The following is a 14767-nucleotide window of genomic DNA, read 5'->3' on the forward strand; positions in this document are numbered from 1 at the left end:
GGGAAACACCAAAAGATACCATTCCCATTGTGACAATGTTGTATTCCGTAAGACCCCTCTAGGACCCTCATCTATGTAAGAGATCTGGAGCTCTGTATCAGAAAAACAATTGGTGGAATTTATCATGAGGGTAATATTTGAAGTCAGTTTTGTCTAGAAATGCTACTCCATCCAGGTTTCTACACTCTGCCCCCCACTGCAGTGACTTTTGGACTTCTTTGCAATATTTAAAAAAAAAAGTCTCAGTTATAAATCTCGAGTGACGCTCATTAACATAGCTAACCACACTAAATGCAAGAAGCCGCAAAAGCCTTACATTGCAACTTTTTGAACACAGAATTCTGGAGTGCAGGACTTAATAAATTCCCCCCAGAATCTTTAAAACATACCTAACCTTTCAACAAACTTTACACTAAACAAAAATACAGAGTGTGTGTACATAAGGAAGAACACTTCTGGCCACTGAAATACTTGTATCTGGCATTTTATAGCAGTTTCCCCTGTGCATGCTGAAGGTCTAGTGGCCGGGTCTCTACCAGACCCCATTATAGTCAACGGGGACGGCGGGCATTCTGGTAACAATGCCAGATCCAGAGGGTTCCAGCAGGCTGTACTACTCTACCAGAACCGACCGCTAGAACTACAAACAGTGTGAAACAGGCCCTAAATAGTTTAAAAATAGTGTTAAGTCAAGGTTAGGCAATCATTTAAACATGACATAAGTAAGGAGTAAGGAGACTGCATATACTGTATATATAATGTAATATGGAGTAAAGGAGTATATTGATAAGAGGTGAGATTTTAAGATTACCTTTCATGCCTTTCACTTGTATCATATTTTTCTGGCTTGTTTTGAGACTTAGTAATAAGGTTGTATTGAATCGAAAGTTCAACTGATGGAGATGTTGAGGCGATGCACACATCAGTTTCATTATTATTATATTCCTCAGATATCTGGTTCTTGCTGCTTAAATTGTGTTCAATTTCAGTCTGAGATGTTGAAGTGATGGAGATTTCCATTCCGTCATTAACTTCTTTAGTAATCTGATTTTCACAACTTACATTTTCTTCTATTTCAGCCTGAAATGTTAAATTCATGGGGGTATTAGTTTTATCATCATCTTCCTTTGATATCTGTTTTTTGTTATTTAGATCCTGTTCAGTTTCAGTCTGAGATGTTGAAGGGATGGAGATTTCCATTTCGTCATTAGCTTCTTTAGAAATCTGGTTTTCACAACTTAAATTTTGTTCCATTTCAGCTTGAAATGTTGGATTTGTGGGGATATCAGTTTTATCAGTTTCAGTCTGAGATATTGAAGTGACGGAGATTTCCATTTTGTCACTAACGTCTTTAGAAATCTGGTTCTCACTACATACATTCTGTTCCATTTTAGCCTGAAATGTTGGATTCTTGGGAATATTCGTTTTATCATCATTATCTTTCTTTGATATCTGTTTTTTGTTACTTAGATCCTGTTCAGTTTCAGTCTGAGATGTTGACGTGATGGAGATTTCCATTTCGTCATTAGCTTCTTTAAAAATCTGGTTCTCGCTACTTACATTTTGTACCATTTCAGCATGAAATGTCGGATTTGTGGGGATATCAGTTTTATCACTATCTTCCTGTGATATATGTTTATTGTTACTCAGATCCTGTTCAGTTTCAGTTCGAGATGTGATGGAGATCTCCATTCTATCATAATCATCAACAGCATTGTTTTCATCTGATTTTTTGTTTTTACTAATTAACTTTAATTTAATGTTTCTGTCATCCTCCCTGTGTCTCTTTGTAGATACTAGTGTCTCTGTAGTTGTAATTTTGCTTTCACTAGAATCCTGTTCTAAATATTTAGTGTTTATGATTTTTGGAGATACAATCCTATCTTGAGGAATGTCGATGTTTCGACCAGAAGAAACCATGGTTCTAGAGTCATTAGAAAATGTACACATGTATACAGAGTCTGTGTTTTCTCCATGAGAATGTTGGATATTGTGTGAGCCGATACTTATGTCACTTTCTTCAGGGGTGGATTCCTTTTCTTGTGTATTTACTTCTTCAGTTTCATTTGAAATAACATTGTGAACAGCATCAGCACCATCCTGAAAAGTGTTATATTTAGAGTTTGGCTTATGCAGCATGAAAGAAGTTTTGTTTCCAAGCTTTATTTTATCTTCATGACTCAAATTTACAACTGCATGAACTTTTATACCATTTACAAAGGTCTCAGCATGTTTGTTGGGGTTGAGAAATATTTCTCCATCTTGTGATATGTCAATAATACAATGCTCCAACTCAATGCCAGGTGCAGTGACCTGGATGTCTTGAGACTCACCAGCACCAATTTTTGTTTTATCGCCTAAATGATACAGAAGGAGTTCATTCTGATTATTCATACTAATAGATAAGTTTATGAGGTAACATTTATCTTCGTCAACTTTAATGCCAGTATGTTCTACGGTGATTCCAAGTCGCTGGAGCTGTTTTTGTCGTTCCATGGCCGACATTTCCGTCTTTTTGAGCTTTTCTTCCCAAGAGACTTTTAAATCTCTTAGAAGCTTTTCTGATTCCTTTAACTTTGCCTCTAGTTCCTGTTTGTATTTTGCTTCAACCTGTTGAAGTTGTTCTCTCATTACTTTCACTTCTTCTTTCAGCTCTATTATAGCCTTAGATTTGATATCTTCATTTACCATTGCTTTGTTCACTATACATTTGGCACGGTCAGCATATTTCAAAGTAGAGAGTGTCTCCTGATAGTTAACAGATGCTGGGCTTATTGTTGCCAACATTACAGTCTTACTGTTTCCTCCAAGATTGTTCTTTAACAACCAGGTGAGTACTGAATCTCTGTAATTGATAAAACTACTCTTCCTTTTACCTTCAGATTGTTCAGCCAATGAATTTATAACCAGACCAAGAAATGTGAGCGACTTATTAATGTTAGTGCTTTCTTTCAGTTGATCCCCAGTAACTCCAGAGATGGAAGGTCTTTCACTTCCTGCCAAATCCACCAAACTAACCTTGCTGAGAAGCTCTTTCAGAACACCATGTTCATTATGAAGAGTCTGTGTGACTGTAAGAGTAAATATTGCATGTGACCGACTGCTGTGTTCATTCATTTTTGTACTGGCAATTTTCCGGCATTTGTTCCCTTCTAGTATCAGTGATTTTATGTCTTCAGTATTACTGACAGCATGATGAGACAAACCTTCCACATAAGGGCCAAAAGATCTGTGTTCTCGAACTCTTAGTGCCTTAAAGTCACCTGTGGGATATAAAAGATCTCGTACTTTTTCGTTGTATATTTCTAAGTATGCAGCTTCAACTTGAAGGCTTTTTAAATTATTTATTTCTCTGCTAAATAAGGCAGAACATATTCTTGGCACTAGACCAGGTTTGTCATCTGTCCCCATCATAGAAAATGTTTTTCCTGATCCTGTTTGACCATAAGCAAAAATGCAGGAGTTGAATCCTTCAAAAGAACTGTCAACAATGTCTTTCCCAAGCACCTTAAAAATATCCTCCTGGCTTGTATACTTGGCAGGGTCTTCATCTCTTACAGACCAAAAACAGTAATCAAAGAGAAACTCTTTTTGTGCTGTGCATGTGGATTTCAACACTGTTTGTCTTCCTTCCATGTATACCACACATTCTGCCTGTGAATCAATTTCTCTCTGATTCATTGGCCGCAGCCTCACAGCCACTTTTACTTTGCTATCCACCATTTTGTTGTTGTTGTAAATAAATGTAATTCGACATAGATCACGAGTAGCATTAATTGCTCTTCAATATGTTGTAAACTGTAGAAGAAAAAAATGTCCATATGAAATGTAAGTCAATAGAAAATAATTTTAAAATATATATTGTTAACCTATGTGTGTTTAGGGATATGAAACATTTTTGTAAAATGTAATTAAAAACTTTGCACAGTTTGGCTTCCTCAGAGTGATGTGATGTATTTGCCTTTTGTTCAATTCTTTTTATTAATGACCTGAAATCCTCAGAGCTGAACCCGGACATATCCCCATATTCACCCAGGCAGCCCCCCTGACAAGAGCATCGGAGCAGTTTATGCTCCGATGCTCTCCTTTGCCCTGCGCTAAAGGCATTTTCTTGGAGTTCCGGTGACGAACCAGGCTCTCCATAGGGCTGCCAGTGAGCCCGGTGACGTCACCGGCACTGATGGACAGGCTTTAGCACTGCGCTACCCTGTAAAACGGCTAGGGCAATGCTACAGCCCGTCCATCAGAGATGGTGACGTCACTGAACACACTGCTGGACCGAAGCCTCCGCCCGGCAGTGTGTTATTGTAAATAAAAGAGCCCTTGCCCTGCACGATCCATCGGAGCATGAAATGCTCTTGTCAGGGGGGCTGCCTTGGTGAAATTATGGGTATGTCCGGGTTCAGCTCTAAACCCGGACAACCCCTTTAAATGCAAAAGTCCTCCATGGTCTTTGCAGCGGAGAGGGCATGAGGGACTTCTGCCTGCTGCTCCACTGGTTACAAGATAGCAGGCTCATCAGATTGTTCTGTGAAAGTTGCTTTCATGTTCAGGAGCTTCAAGCAGAGCAGAAGCTGCACAAGAGTCATGTGCCATTCTGCAACGACAGCATGTGAAAATGATTTGAATGTGGCAGCAAGCACATGGATTTCTGCAAGCCCCATTCAGGTCAATTTAACTGTTTTTCAGTTGAGGAAATTTCTGCAACAAAATCCACACCATGAAGGCAATCTATAACACCTCATTCACAGATCAGTGTTTGGTCAGTGATTTCCATCAGTGATTGTGACCCAAAATTAGGTGTGGCTCTAAACACAGAACAGGTACAGATATTTCCCATATAGCCTGTGTATGTGTAGGCACCACTCCTGATTTTGTCTCACAATCACTGATGGAAAGCACTGACCAAAACACTGATGTGTGAATGAGGCTTAAATCTCTATATAAAGACTGTACGGTTGTTCCTATACCTCCTTGCTGTTTGTCTATGGTTAGGAACTCCCTACCCTACCTGTAAACAATACAACATAGTTAATAGATTTACAAATAGTGTTATACTTTACACTGTCTAAGTATACAAATTAATGTTAGACAAATTTACTATTCTGGTGCATGGACCTTCGTAAATTTGGAGTGTCAAAAATCCTGCACCAAATTTATGCTAGAATTTTGTCTGTTTTGCCCAAAAACTGTCTACTACCACATAAATTGGCATAGTTTTATTCCAAAAATGCAACAAAATATTTTGAAATTTGTTCATGCTTTGTTTACTGGTAAAAGGTGAATTGTGTTATGGATTCCATTACCATGGACCATAACGCAATTCTATGACGGAATGCATAACGGAATGCCTTTAGAGGCATTCCGTTATTCATTCCGTAATAATAGAAGTCTATGGGCTGCATAACGGATCTGTCCCATTTCCGTTATGCAGGGGAGTCTTCTCCTGCATAACGGAAACGGGACGGATCCATTATGCAGCCCATAGACTTCTATTATGACGGAATGAATAACGGAATGCCTCTAAAGGCATTCCATTATGCATTCCGTCATAGAATTGCGTTATGGTCCATGGTAATGGAATCCATAACGCAATTCACCTTTTACCAGTAAACGAATCGCAAACGAATTTCATAACCAAAAATTTGCTCATCTCTAATGCCCTCTTTCTATTGAAGCCACGCCCCCTTATCAGATGAGGCATAAAATGTTTAGAAAAGTGTGTTAAGATGGTTAGTAAATGTGAGTCAAAGCATGTACACCAGTTTTTTAGAGTGCAAATTGCACCAAAATATTGGCCCATTTTTATTAGTAAATCTGCCCCCAATATACACTACAAACAAAAAAAGTTAGGGATATTTGGCTTGTGGGTGAAATTTCAGGATGAACCTAAAATACACTCTAACCTTTACAGGTGAACTTAATGTGATCTTCTCTAAATTTTTGAATGCACATGTCCCACTGTTCAATGTTTCAGTACTTTTTGCACAACTTGCTGTTCTGTAACAAGGAACTTAACGGCAAAATTCACAACAGGTCCATTGATCCATGAAGTGCTCAATAAATTTCCTGGTTCAATTTGATGGTATTTAAACAGTCCTCCTCATCATGCTGTTCACATTTTCACATCATGAGACCAAGACAACACCTAACAATTGATCAACAGTACCTCGTCATTGCGAGGCTTCAAGCTGGATGTTCTCAGAAGGAAGTGGCTACTGAGCTTATAGACACAGAGAGACTGGAAGAGTCACAGAAAAACACAGAAGTGGACGTCCTTTGGCCACACCCCACACTGATGACAGCTTCATTGTGAAGAATGCCCTGCGGAACTGGATGAAAAATGCCACCCAACTCCAGGCACATTTAAGTGAGGTGAGAGGCACCCAAGTGTTACGTCAGACCATTCAAAACTGTTTACCTCAGCGTGGTCTGTGTGCTATCTGACCACATCACTAGGCAAAGGCGTCATCATCTTGCATGGACCAGGGATCATCTATGCTGGAAGAGGAACCAGTGGGCCTCAGTGTTGTTCACTGATCAAAGCCGATTCACGCTGAGCAGAAATAATGGCTGCCAACTATGTTGAAGACGTCAAGGAGAGCAACCACTGCTGAAACACAGCATCTGCAAGTGGTGAGACCCAGTAGGCACAGCACAACAGCAACCAAGCAGCACTGCCTCATGTGAACACATCTCAAAAACAAAACTGAGACCAAGTAAGTATTAACCCTTGTGCAGTCTCCTAATTAAAAATATCTGTTTTGAATGCAGGAGCGTAGCTTAAGGCTCCGGGGCCCTTGTGCAAGAGTTCAGCTTGGGCCCCCCTTCCCTCAGTGCTTTGTGGCCAGGGGACAGAGAAGCAAAAAGCCTTTGTGCTGCCTGAGACAATACCCCCGCCCGCCATACCGAATTCTTGACCTAACCCTTTCCTTCCAGCCAGAGATGTAACTTGACCAGTATGCACTTTCTACAGGGTGGGCCATTTATATGGATACACCTTAATAAAATGGGAATGGTTGGTGATATTAACTTCCTGTTTGTGGCACATTAGTATATGTGAGGGGGGAAACTTTTCAAGATGGGTGGTGACCATGGCGGCTATTTTGAAGTCGGCCATTTTGAATCCAACTTTTGTTTTTTCAATAGGAAGAGGGTCATTTGACACATCAAACTTATGTCACGAGGGTATCAAGAGCCACGTCTGACTCCATTATACCCGGGGTCAGGAAGTCGCAGCGGGTGGCTGCGCGCTCTATATCTAAAGATCACGTTGTTTCTCAGTGATTGTTTTCTGTGTTTGCCTTGCTATCCTTTTTGTCTCTCTCAGGGATCCGTAGCTTCTCCTCCTCAGCTGTTTCTTGTCTGCCACTCCCTACCTCCTTATATTCTCCCCTCACTGTTGCCAGTTATAGAGCTTCCTGCCTGGACATCTATACTGACCCACTGGAGTGGTTAATCCTGGTTGTCGTTCCTGAGTGCTACCCTCCGGATCCCTGTTGGGCTTATTGTTGTCTCCTGTTGTCACCCACCTGGGAATATATGTTGAGTCTGTGTTGTCTGTCCTCCCCTTGGTGTTTTCCCTTAGAGTCAGTGGTGCGGACTAGTGTTCCCATCGCCCTGTTCACTACCTAGGGCTCAACTCAGGGAAAGCCAGGGCTTTAGGCACGTGATCGGCGTACGGGTGAGGAACCCGTCTAGGGACGTCAGGGCAGCCAGGTGCCAGCCGCCAGGTGAGTCAGGGGTCACCATCTTCCCTCTCACTTGGGTAGGGCCTTCCTCGTTCCCTCCCTCTGTGTCACGTATGTGATAGCCACGCCGACCGTGATATTATAACTGGCCCTTACTTTTTGAGAAAAAAATAAATAAAAAAAATTTATATAATTTTTTGTTTGTTGTTTTTTTTTTTTTTTTTTCTCTCTCTACTTAGAATCCAATATGGATCCTATTGATGCCTTGGCAGAACAGCTTCAAAGCCTGTCTTTGGAGGTGGCAGGATTGAAGGCGTCTGTTCTCCAACAACAGCAGCAAATGCAGCAGACCGCACCCCCAGCGGTTGCTATGGGTAACCAGGTTGTCACTGAACCCAAGGTTGCTCTTCCCGACAGATTTTCTGGGGGAAGGGACAAATTTGCGACGTTCCGTGAGGCCTGCAAATTATATTTTAAGTTGCGCCCTTACTCCTCAGGTCATGAAGAACAGCGGGTAGGGATTGTCATTTCCCTGCTTCAGGGGGATCCGCAATCCTGGGCGTTCTCGTTACCCCCTGGTTCTCAGGCTCTTCGGTCAGTGGAGGGATTTTTTGGGGCTTTGGGTCTCATATATGATGACCCTGACCGAGTCGCCCTGGCTGAGTCGAAGTTACGGAGACTCCTACAGGGAGATCGGTCAGCAGAGGAATATTGCTCAGAGTTCCGTAGGTGGGCTACGGATACTCAGTGGAACGACCCGGCTCTCAGGAGTCAGTTCTGCTCTGGGTTATCTGAAAGGGTTAAGGATGCACTGGCGCTGTATGAGACCCCCCTTTTCCTTGATGCTGTTATGTCCCTCTCTATCAGAATAGATAGACGTCTTAGGGAGAGATCGAAAATTCCGGAGCAATTGGTTACCTCTCCCAAGCAACAGTCAGCCTGTACTGACTTAGATGAGCCTATGCAGCTAGGCGGAACTTCCCGTCAGGTCCGCCCTCCCGAGGTTCGCCGTAGGGGGGGGGCTTGTTTTTTCTGTGGGGGGAGGGGTCATTTCGTTAATGTCTGTCCCTCCTTTCTCTAAAACAAAAGACCGTCGGAAAACTACTAACCCCGGGCTGTGCGAAGGATGTCAGCCGGGGGGTATACGTTTCCTCCATACGAACATCTCAATTTGTGTTACCAGCGGTCATTGTTTTTGGTGTTAAGACGGAGTCTATTTCTGTTTTTCTAGACAGTGGAGCAGGGGTAAACTTGATTGATGCCCATTTTGCCCGCACTATGGGTTTGTCTCTCTGTACGCTGCAGAGACCTATTCCCGTATTCGCTATAGATTCTGCTCCTCTGTCTCAGAGAAACCTCACCCACATTGTTCGTAATTTACACCTTCGGGTAGGGGACCACCATAATGAGTGTCTTTCATGTTACGTTCTGGAGGGCCTTCCATCTCCGGTGGTATTGGGTCTTCCCTGGTTGGTAGCGCACAATCCAGTGGTGGATTGGCAGGCCAGGGAGATATTGGAGTGGAGTGAGCATTGCAGAGAATTGCTTAAATAACAATTGCTTAATCGCCTCCATAGCTTCCCTACCTACATTTATTTCGGACTTTGAGGACGTTTTTTCTGAAAAGGGTTGTCAGAAACTACCACCTCATCGTCCTTATGATTGCCCGGTTAACCTGATTCCCGGGGCAAAATTACCCAAGTCCAGGTTGTATAATCTTTCGGGTCCCGAGAGACAAGCCATGAAAGATTATATCTCCGAGAGTCTGGCTAAGGGACACATCAGACCCTCTTCTTCACCCGTGGCTGCAGGGTTTTTCTTTGTTAAAAAGAAAGATGGGGGCCTGCGTCCTTGCTTAGATTTCCGTGAGTTAAACCAGATAACCATCCGTGACCCATACCCTCTTCCTCTCATTCCTGACCTTTTTAATCAGATTGCGGGTGCTAAGTGGTTCTCCAAACTTGATCTTAGGGGGGCCTACAATCTGATTCGTATCAGGGAAGGGGATGAGTGGAAGACAGCTTTTAACACCCCTGAGGGGCATTATGAAAATCTAGTTATGCCTTTCGGTCTGACCAATGCCCCTGCTGTCTTCCAACATTTCGTTAATGATATTTTTAGTCATCTCATCGGCAGGTTTGTAGTCATATACCTAGATGATATCTTAATTTATTCGGCTGATCTGAAAACACATGAGGTGCATGTCAGGCAAGTACTGCAGGTCCTACGGACGAATAAATTATATGCGAAAATTGAAAAATGTGTCTTCGCTGTTCAGGAATTACAGTTCCTGGGATATCTATTATCTGCTTCAGGTTTCCGCATGGATCCTGGGAAGGTCCAGGCAATTTTAGATTGGGATCTTCCTGAGAACCTTAAAGCCCTACAACGGTTTTTGGGTTTCGCTAATTTCTATAGAAAGTTCATTAAAAATTATTCAGTGATCGTTAAACCCCTTACCGACATGACTAGGAAGGGGACGGATTTTTCCAAATGGTCTGACGCCGCTAAAGATGCATTTTCCTCTCTAAAGGAGAGGTTTACCTCGGCACCTGTTCTAATTCAACCTGATGTCTCCCAGCCTTTTATTGTCGAGGTAGATGCGTCAGAGGTGGGAGTGGGAGCTGTATTGTCTCAGGGTCCGTCTCCTGGCAAATGGCGTCCTTGCGCTTTCTTTTCCAAAAAATTATCTTCTGCGGAGAAGAATTATGATATTGGAAATAGGGAACTGTTGGCGATTAAACTGGCGCTTGAAGAGTGGCGTCACTTCTTAGAGGGAGCAATCCACCCCGTCACGGTGATTACGGATCACAAGAACCTTCTGTACCTAGAATCGGCTAAGCGTCTCACCCCTAGACAAGCTAGGTGGTCGCTATTCTTTACCAGATTTAACTTTGTAATCACCTATCGTCCTGGGGCAAAAAATACCAAGGCAGACGCATTATCTCGTAGTTTCCCTGGAGGGGGTAATGTTTGTGATCCGGTACCTATTTTACAAAAAGGAGTGGTTGTCTCTGCTGTACACTCTGTTCTGGAGGGGAAGGTGTTAGAGGCCCAGGGGGACGCCCCGGCCTCTTGCCCCTCAGAGAAATTGTTTGTACCGTTAAACCTGCGTCTTGAATTATTAAAAGAACATCATAATTCGGCACTTGTTGGACACCCGGGTAGTAAAGCAACCTTGGAGCTTTTATCTCGTCGTTTTTGGTGGCCAAGGTTGCGTCAGGATGTAATGGATTTCGTGTCTACTTGTTCTACTTGTGCACGCGCGAAAGTCTCTCATACACGTCCAGCAGGGTCTTTATTGCCACTTTTCATCCCCAATAGGCCATGGACACATCTGTCAATGGATTTCATCACTGACTTACCGTTGTCGGCGGGTAAAACTGTTATTTTGGTAGTAGTAGACAGGTTTAGCAAAATGGTACACTTTATTGCGCTACCCGCACTTCCTAATGCTAAAACTCTCGCTCAGGTGTTTATCAGTGAAATCGTGAAGCTTCACGGGGTCCCTTCCGATGTGGTTTCGGATCGGGGAACCCAGTTTATTTCTAAGTTTTGGAAAGCTTTTTGTTCCCGTTTGGGGGTTCACTTGTCCTTTTCCTCAGCTTTCCATCCTCAGTCGAATGGACAGACTGAGCGTACCAACCAAAATCTAGAAACATATTTAAGATGTTTTGTGTCTGAAAACCAAGAGTTGTGGTCATCATATTTACCGTTAGCTGAGTTTGCCATAAATAATCATTATCAGGAGTCCACTGGCAAGTCACCATTCCTTGGTGCATACGGTTTTCATCCCCAATTTTGTACTTTCAAAGAGGGGGGGTCTTCTGGGGTTCCCGAAGAGGAAAGGTTTTCTTCATCTCTTTCATCGGTATGGCAGAAGGTGCAAGTTAACTTGAAAAAGATGAGTGGTAAATATAAATGCATGGCCGATAAGAAACGGTCGCCAGGTCCGGACCTAGGAGTGAATGACTATGTGTGGTTGTCTACTAGGAATATTAAGTTGAAGGTTCCTTCTTGGAAACTGGGTCCTAGGTTCATTGGTCCCTATAAAATAGTAGCCGTCATTAACCCTGTGGCTTTTCGCCTGGAGCTACCTCAGACTTTTAAGATCCATAACGTCTTCCATAAATCGTTACTCAAGAAGTATGTTCCACCTCTAGAACCATCGCCGCTGCCACCTCCTCCTGTCATTGTGGCTGGTAATCTGGAGTTTCAAATAGCCAGAATTGTTGATTCTCGTCAGGTCCGCCGCTCTCTTCAGTATCTGGTGCATTGGAGGGGTTACGGTCCCGAGGAAAGAATGTGGGTTCCAGCGTCAGAGGTAAACTCCAACAGGTTAATTCAGACTTTCCATGCCTCTCATCCAGAGAGACCTGGTCCTGAGTGTCCGGAGGCCCCTCGTAAAAGGGGGGGTACTGTCACGAGGGTATCAAGAGCCACGTCTGACTCCGTTATACCCGGGGTCAGGAAGTCGCAGCGGGTGGCTGCGCACTCTATATCTAAAGATCACGTTGTTTCTCAGTGATTGTTTTCTGTGTTTGCCTTGCTATCCTTTTTGTCTCTCTCAGGGATCCGTAGCTTCTCCTCCTCAGCTGTTTCTTGTCTGCCACTCCCTACCTCCTTATATTCTCCCCTCACACTTCTCTAGTTGCCAGTTATAGAGCTTCCTGCCTGGACATCTATACTGACCCACTGGAGTGGTTAATCCTGGTTGTCGTTCCTGAGTGCTACCCTCCGGATCCCTGTTGGGCTTATTGTTGTCTCCTGTTGTCACCCACCTGGGAATATATGTTGAGTCTGTGTTGTCTGTCCTCCCCTTGGTGTTTTCCCTTAGAGTCAGTGGTGCGGACTAGTGTTCCCATCGCCCTGTTCACTACCTAGGGCTCAACTCAGGGAAAGCCAGGGCTTTAGGCACGTGATCGGCGTACGGGTGAGGAACCCGTCTAGGGACGTCAGGGCAGCCAGGTGCCAGCCGCCAGGTGAGTCAGGGGTCACCATCTTCCCTCTCACTTGGGCAGGGCCTTCCTCGTTCCCTCCCTCTGTGTCACGTATGTGATAGCCACGCCGACCGTGATAACTTATTGGGAATTTCACAAGAAAAACAATGGTGTGCTTGGTTATAACGTAACTTTATTCTTTCATGAGTTATTTACAAGTTTCTGACCACTTACAAAATGTGTTCAATGTGCTGCTGTCACGGCCACGGTTCTGGCCGTGACTCCTTGGGAGCCGCATACAGTTGACCTCGGTTTGGGTTGTTGTTTCAACCGCAGCTTGGGGCTTGATGTAGTTTGCCTCAAGTGCGGTTGCCGCGGACAACAGGTATGTGTGCGGTCCCTTTGGAGTTTGTGTGTCTGTATGTATGCACTTATTTATGTCTGTGTGCACTCTGTCTTATGTTTGGTGTGCACTGACATCTTCCCCTCACTGTGGTTGTCCGTGGCAACGTTTAGTCGTTGTGTACATGTGGTGGCAGTGTCTCGGCCTTCGGGCTGACTCCCAGGACATGAGTGCCACCCATGTCGTTGCTTGCGGCAACAGCCACAGTGTGTCTCGTGTTTTGGACACTTCTCCTTTTAGTGTGTGTTTTCCCTTCCCTGGCTTGGAAGGGTTAACTTCCTTCCTAGTGTGTGTGTGCACTGGGTGTGTCTGTTTGTGGGTGTGGCTGCATGGGCTATAAAGCCTCAGTTTAGACCTGATGTCTGAGGGGTACTCCAGCCTTGTTGTAAGCTGGAGGAACTCTCCTGGTCACATTTCCATCTACCAGTGAGGGCCACCCTTGTGGTCATAAATTGTTATTCACTATGTTTATGAAGATGTGTGTTTACTTCATGTATGGTGTGTGGTAGATGTTTGTTTGGTCGTTTCTTATTGCAGCATATGGTTTCCTGGTTTCCTGTGATGTGTGTGGTGTGCTCTGTCTTTGGTGTTTGTGGACAGCAGCACTTGGGTTCCAGGTTGTGTGTCTGTGGCAGGTAGGTGTGGTACTAGGCTCACTTACCTGTCACTGCCATATGTCTGTTTATGTTCCCCTGTCTGTGTTGCTTGGTCACTTTAGACTCCTGTTCCTCCGTGTCCAGGAGGAACGGGCTGTCTACCCAGCTCCTAGTTTAGGGCCATCTTGAGGGCTAGCAAGGACTTCAAGGTTCCGGAGCATGAGCCCTCCTACCATCAAGGTCGGCTCATGTAGCTAGGAGTCAGGGTCAGGTTAGGGATGCGATTAGGAGGTCACCTGCTCCCTAATCCTGTTGTCATGGTCGTATCTGCTGATACCGCACGGCTGAGGGTATTCCCCATCCTCAGCCGTGACAGCTGCCCATTGTGTTGGATTGTCAATGCAACCCTCTTCTCCCACTCTTCACACACTGATAGCAACACCGCAGGAGAAATGCTAGCACAGGCTTCCAGTATCCGTAGTTTCAGGTGCTGCAAATCTCGTATCTTCACAGCATAGACGATTGCCTTCAGATGATACGAGATGTGCAGCACCTGAAATTTCGGATACTGGAAGCCTGTGCTACCATTTCTCCTGCGGTGTTGCTATCAGTGTGTGAAGAGTGGGAGAAAAGGGTTGCATTGACAATCCAACACAATGGGCAGCACATTGAACACATTTTGTAAGTGGTCAGAAACTTGTAAATAACTCATGAAAGAATAAAGTTACGTTAAAACCAAGCACACCATTGTTTTTCTTGTGAAATTCCCAATAAGTTTGATGTGTCAAATGACCCTCTTCCTATTGAAAAAACAAAAGTTGGATTCAAAATGGCCGCCATGGTCACCACCCATCTTGAAAAGTTTCCCCCCTCACATATACTAGTGTGCCACAAACGGGAAGCTAATATCACCAACCATTCCCATTTTATTAAGGTGTATCCATATAAATGGCCCACCCTGTATAATACCGGTGTCTTCTTATGTGGCACAAGGGTCTTTGGGCCCCCTCAGGCTCTTGGGCCTGGCAGCAACTACTACCTCTGCATCCCCTATAGCTACGCCCCTGGTTGAATAAGAGGAGTCATGATACCATTAAAAAACAAAAATAAAATAAAATTACCAGGCTGTAGAAAAAA

At 43.9% G+C, this 14767-nt stretch overlaps 1 protein-coding gene across 3 annotated transcripts in view; it reads right to left on the reverse strand.

Annotated features, from left to right (window-relative positions):
* Positions 1-14767, reverse strand: part of LOC120995749 (interferon-induced very large GTPase 1-like) — an 86406-nt gene that overhangs the window by 45161 nt on the left and 26478 nt on the right. For all 3 annotated transcript variants that reach the window (XM_040425148.1, XM_040425149.1, XM_040425147.1), the window contains exons 2-3: positions 1573-3798; positions 812-1530 (exon numbers count right to left, since the gene is read on the reverse strand). In XM_040425148.1, the coding sequence (XP_040281082.1) occupies positions 812-1530; positions 1573-3723 (2870 nt within the window). In that variant the 5' untranslated portion in view covers positions 3724-3798. The remainder of the gene's footprint in view (positions 1-811; positions 1531-1572; positions 3799-14767) is intronic.

Source organism: Bufo bufo, chromosome 3 (assembly GCF_905171765.1).
Source record: "Bufo bufo chromosome 3, aBufBuf1.1, whole genome shotgun sequence".
NCBI lineage: Eukaryota > Metazoa > Chordata > Amphibia > Anura > Bufonidae > Bufo > Bufo bufo.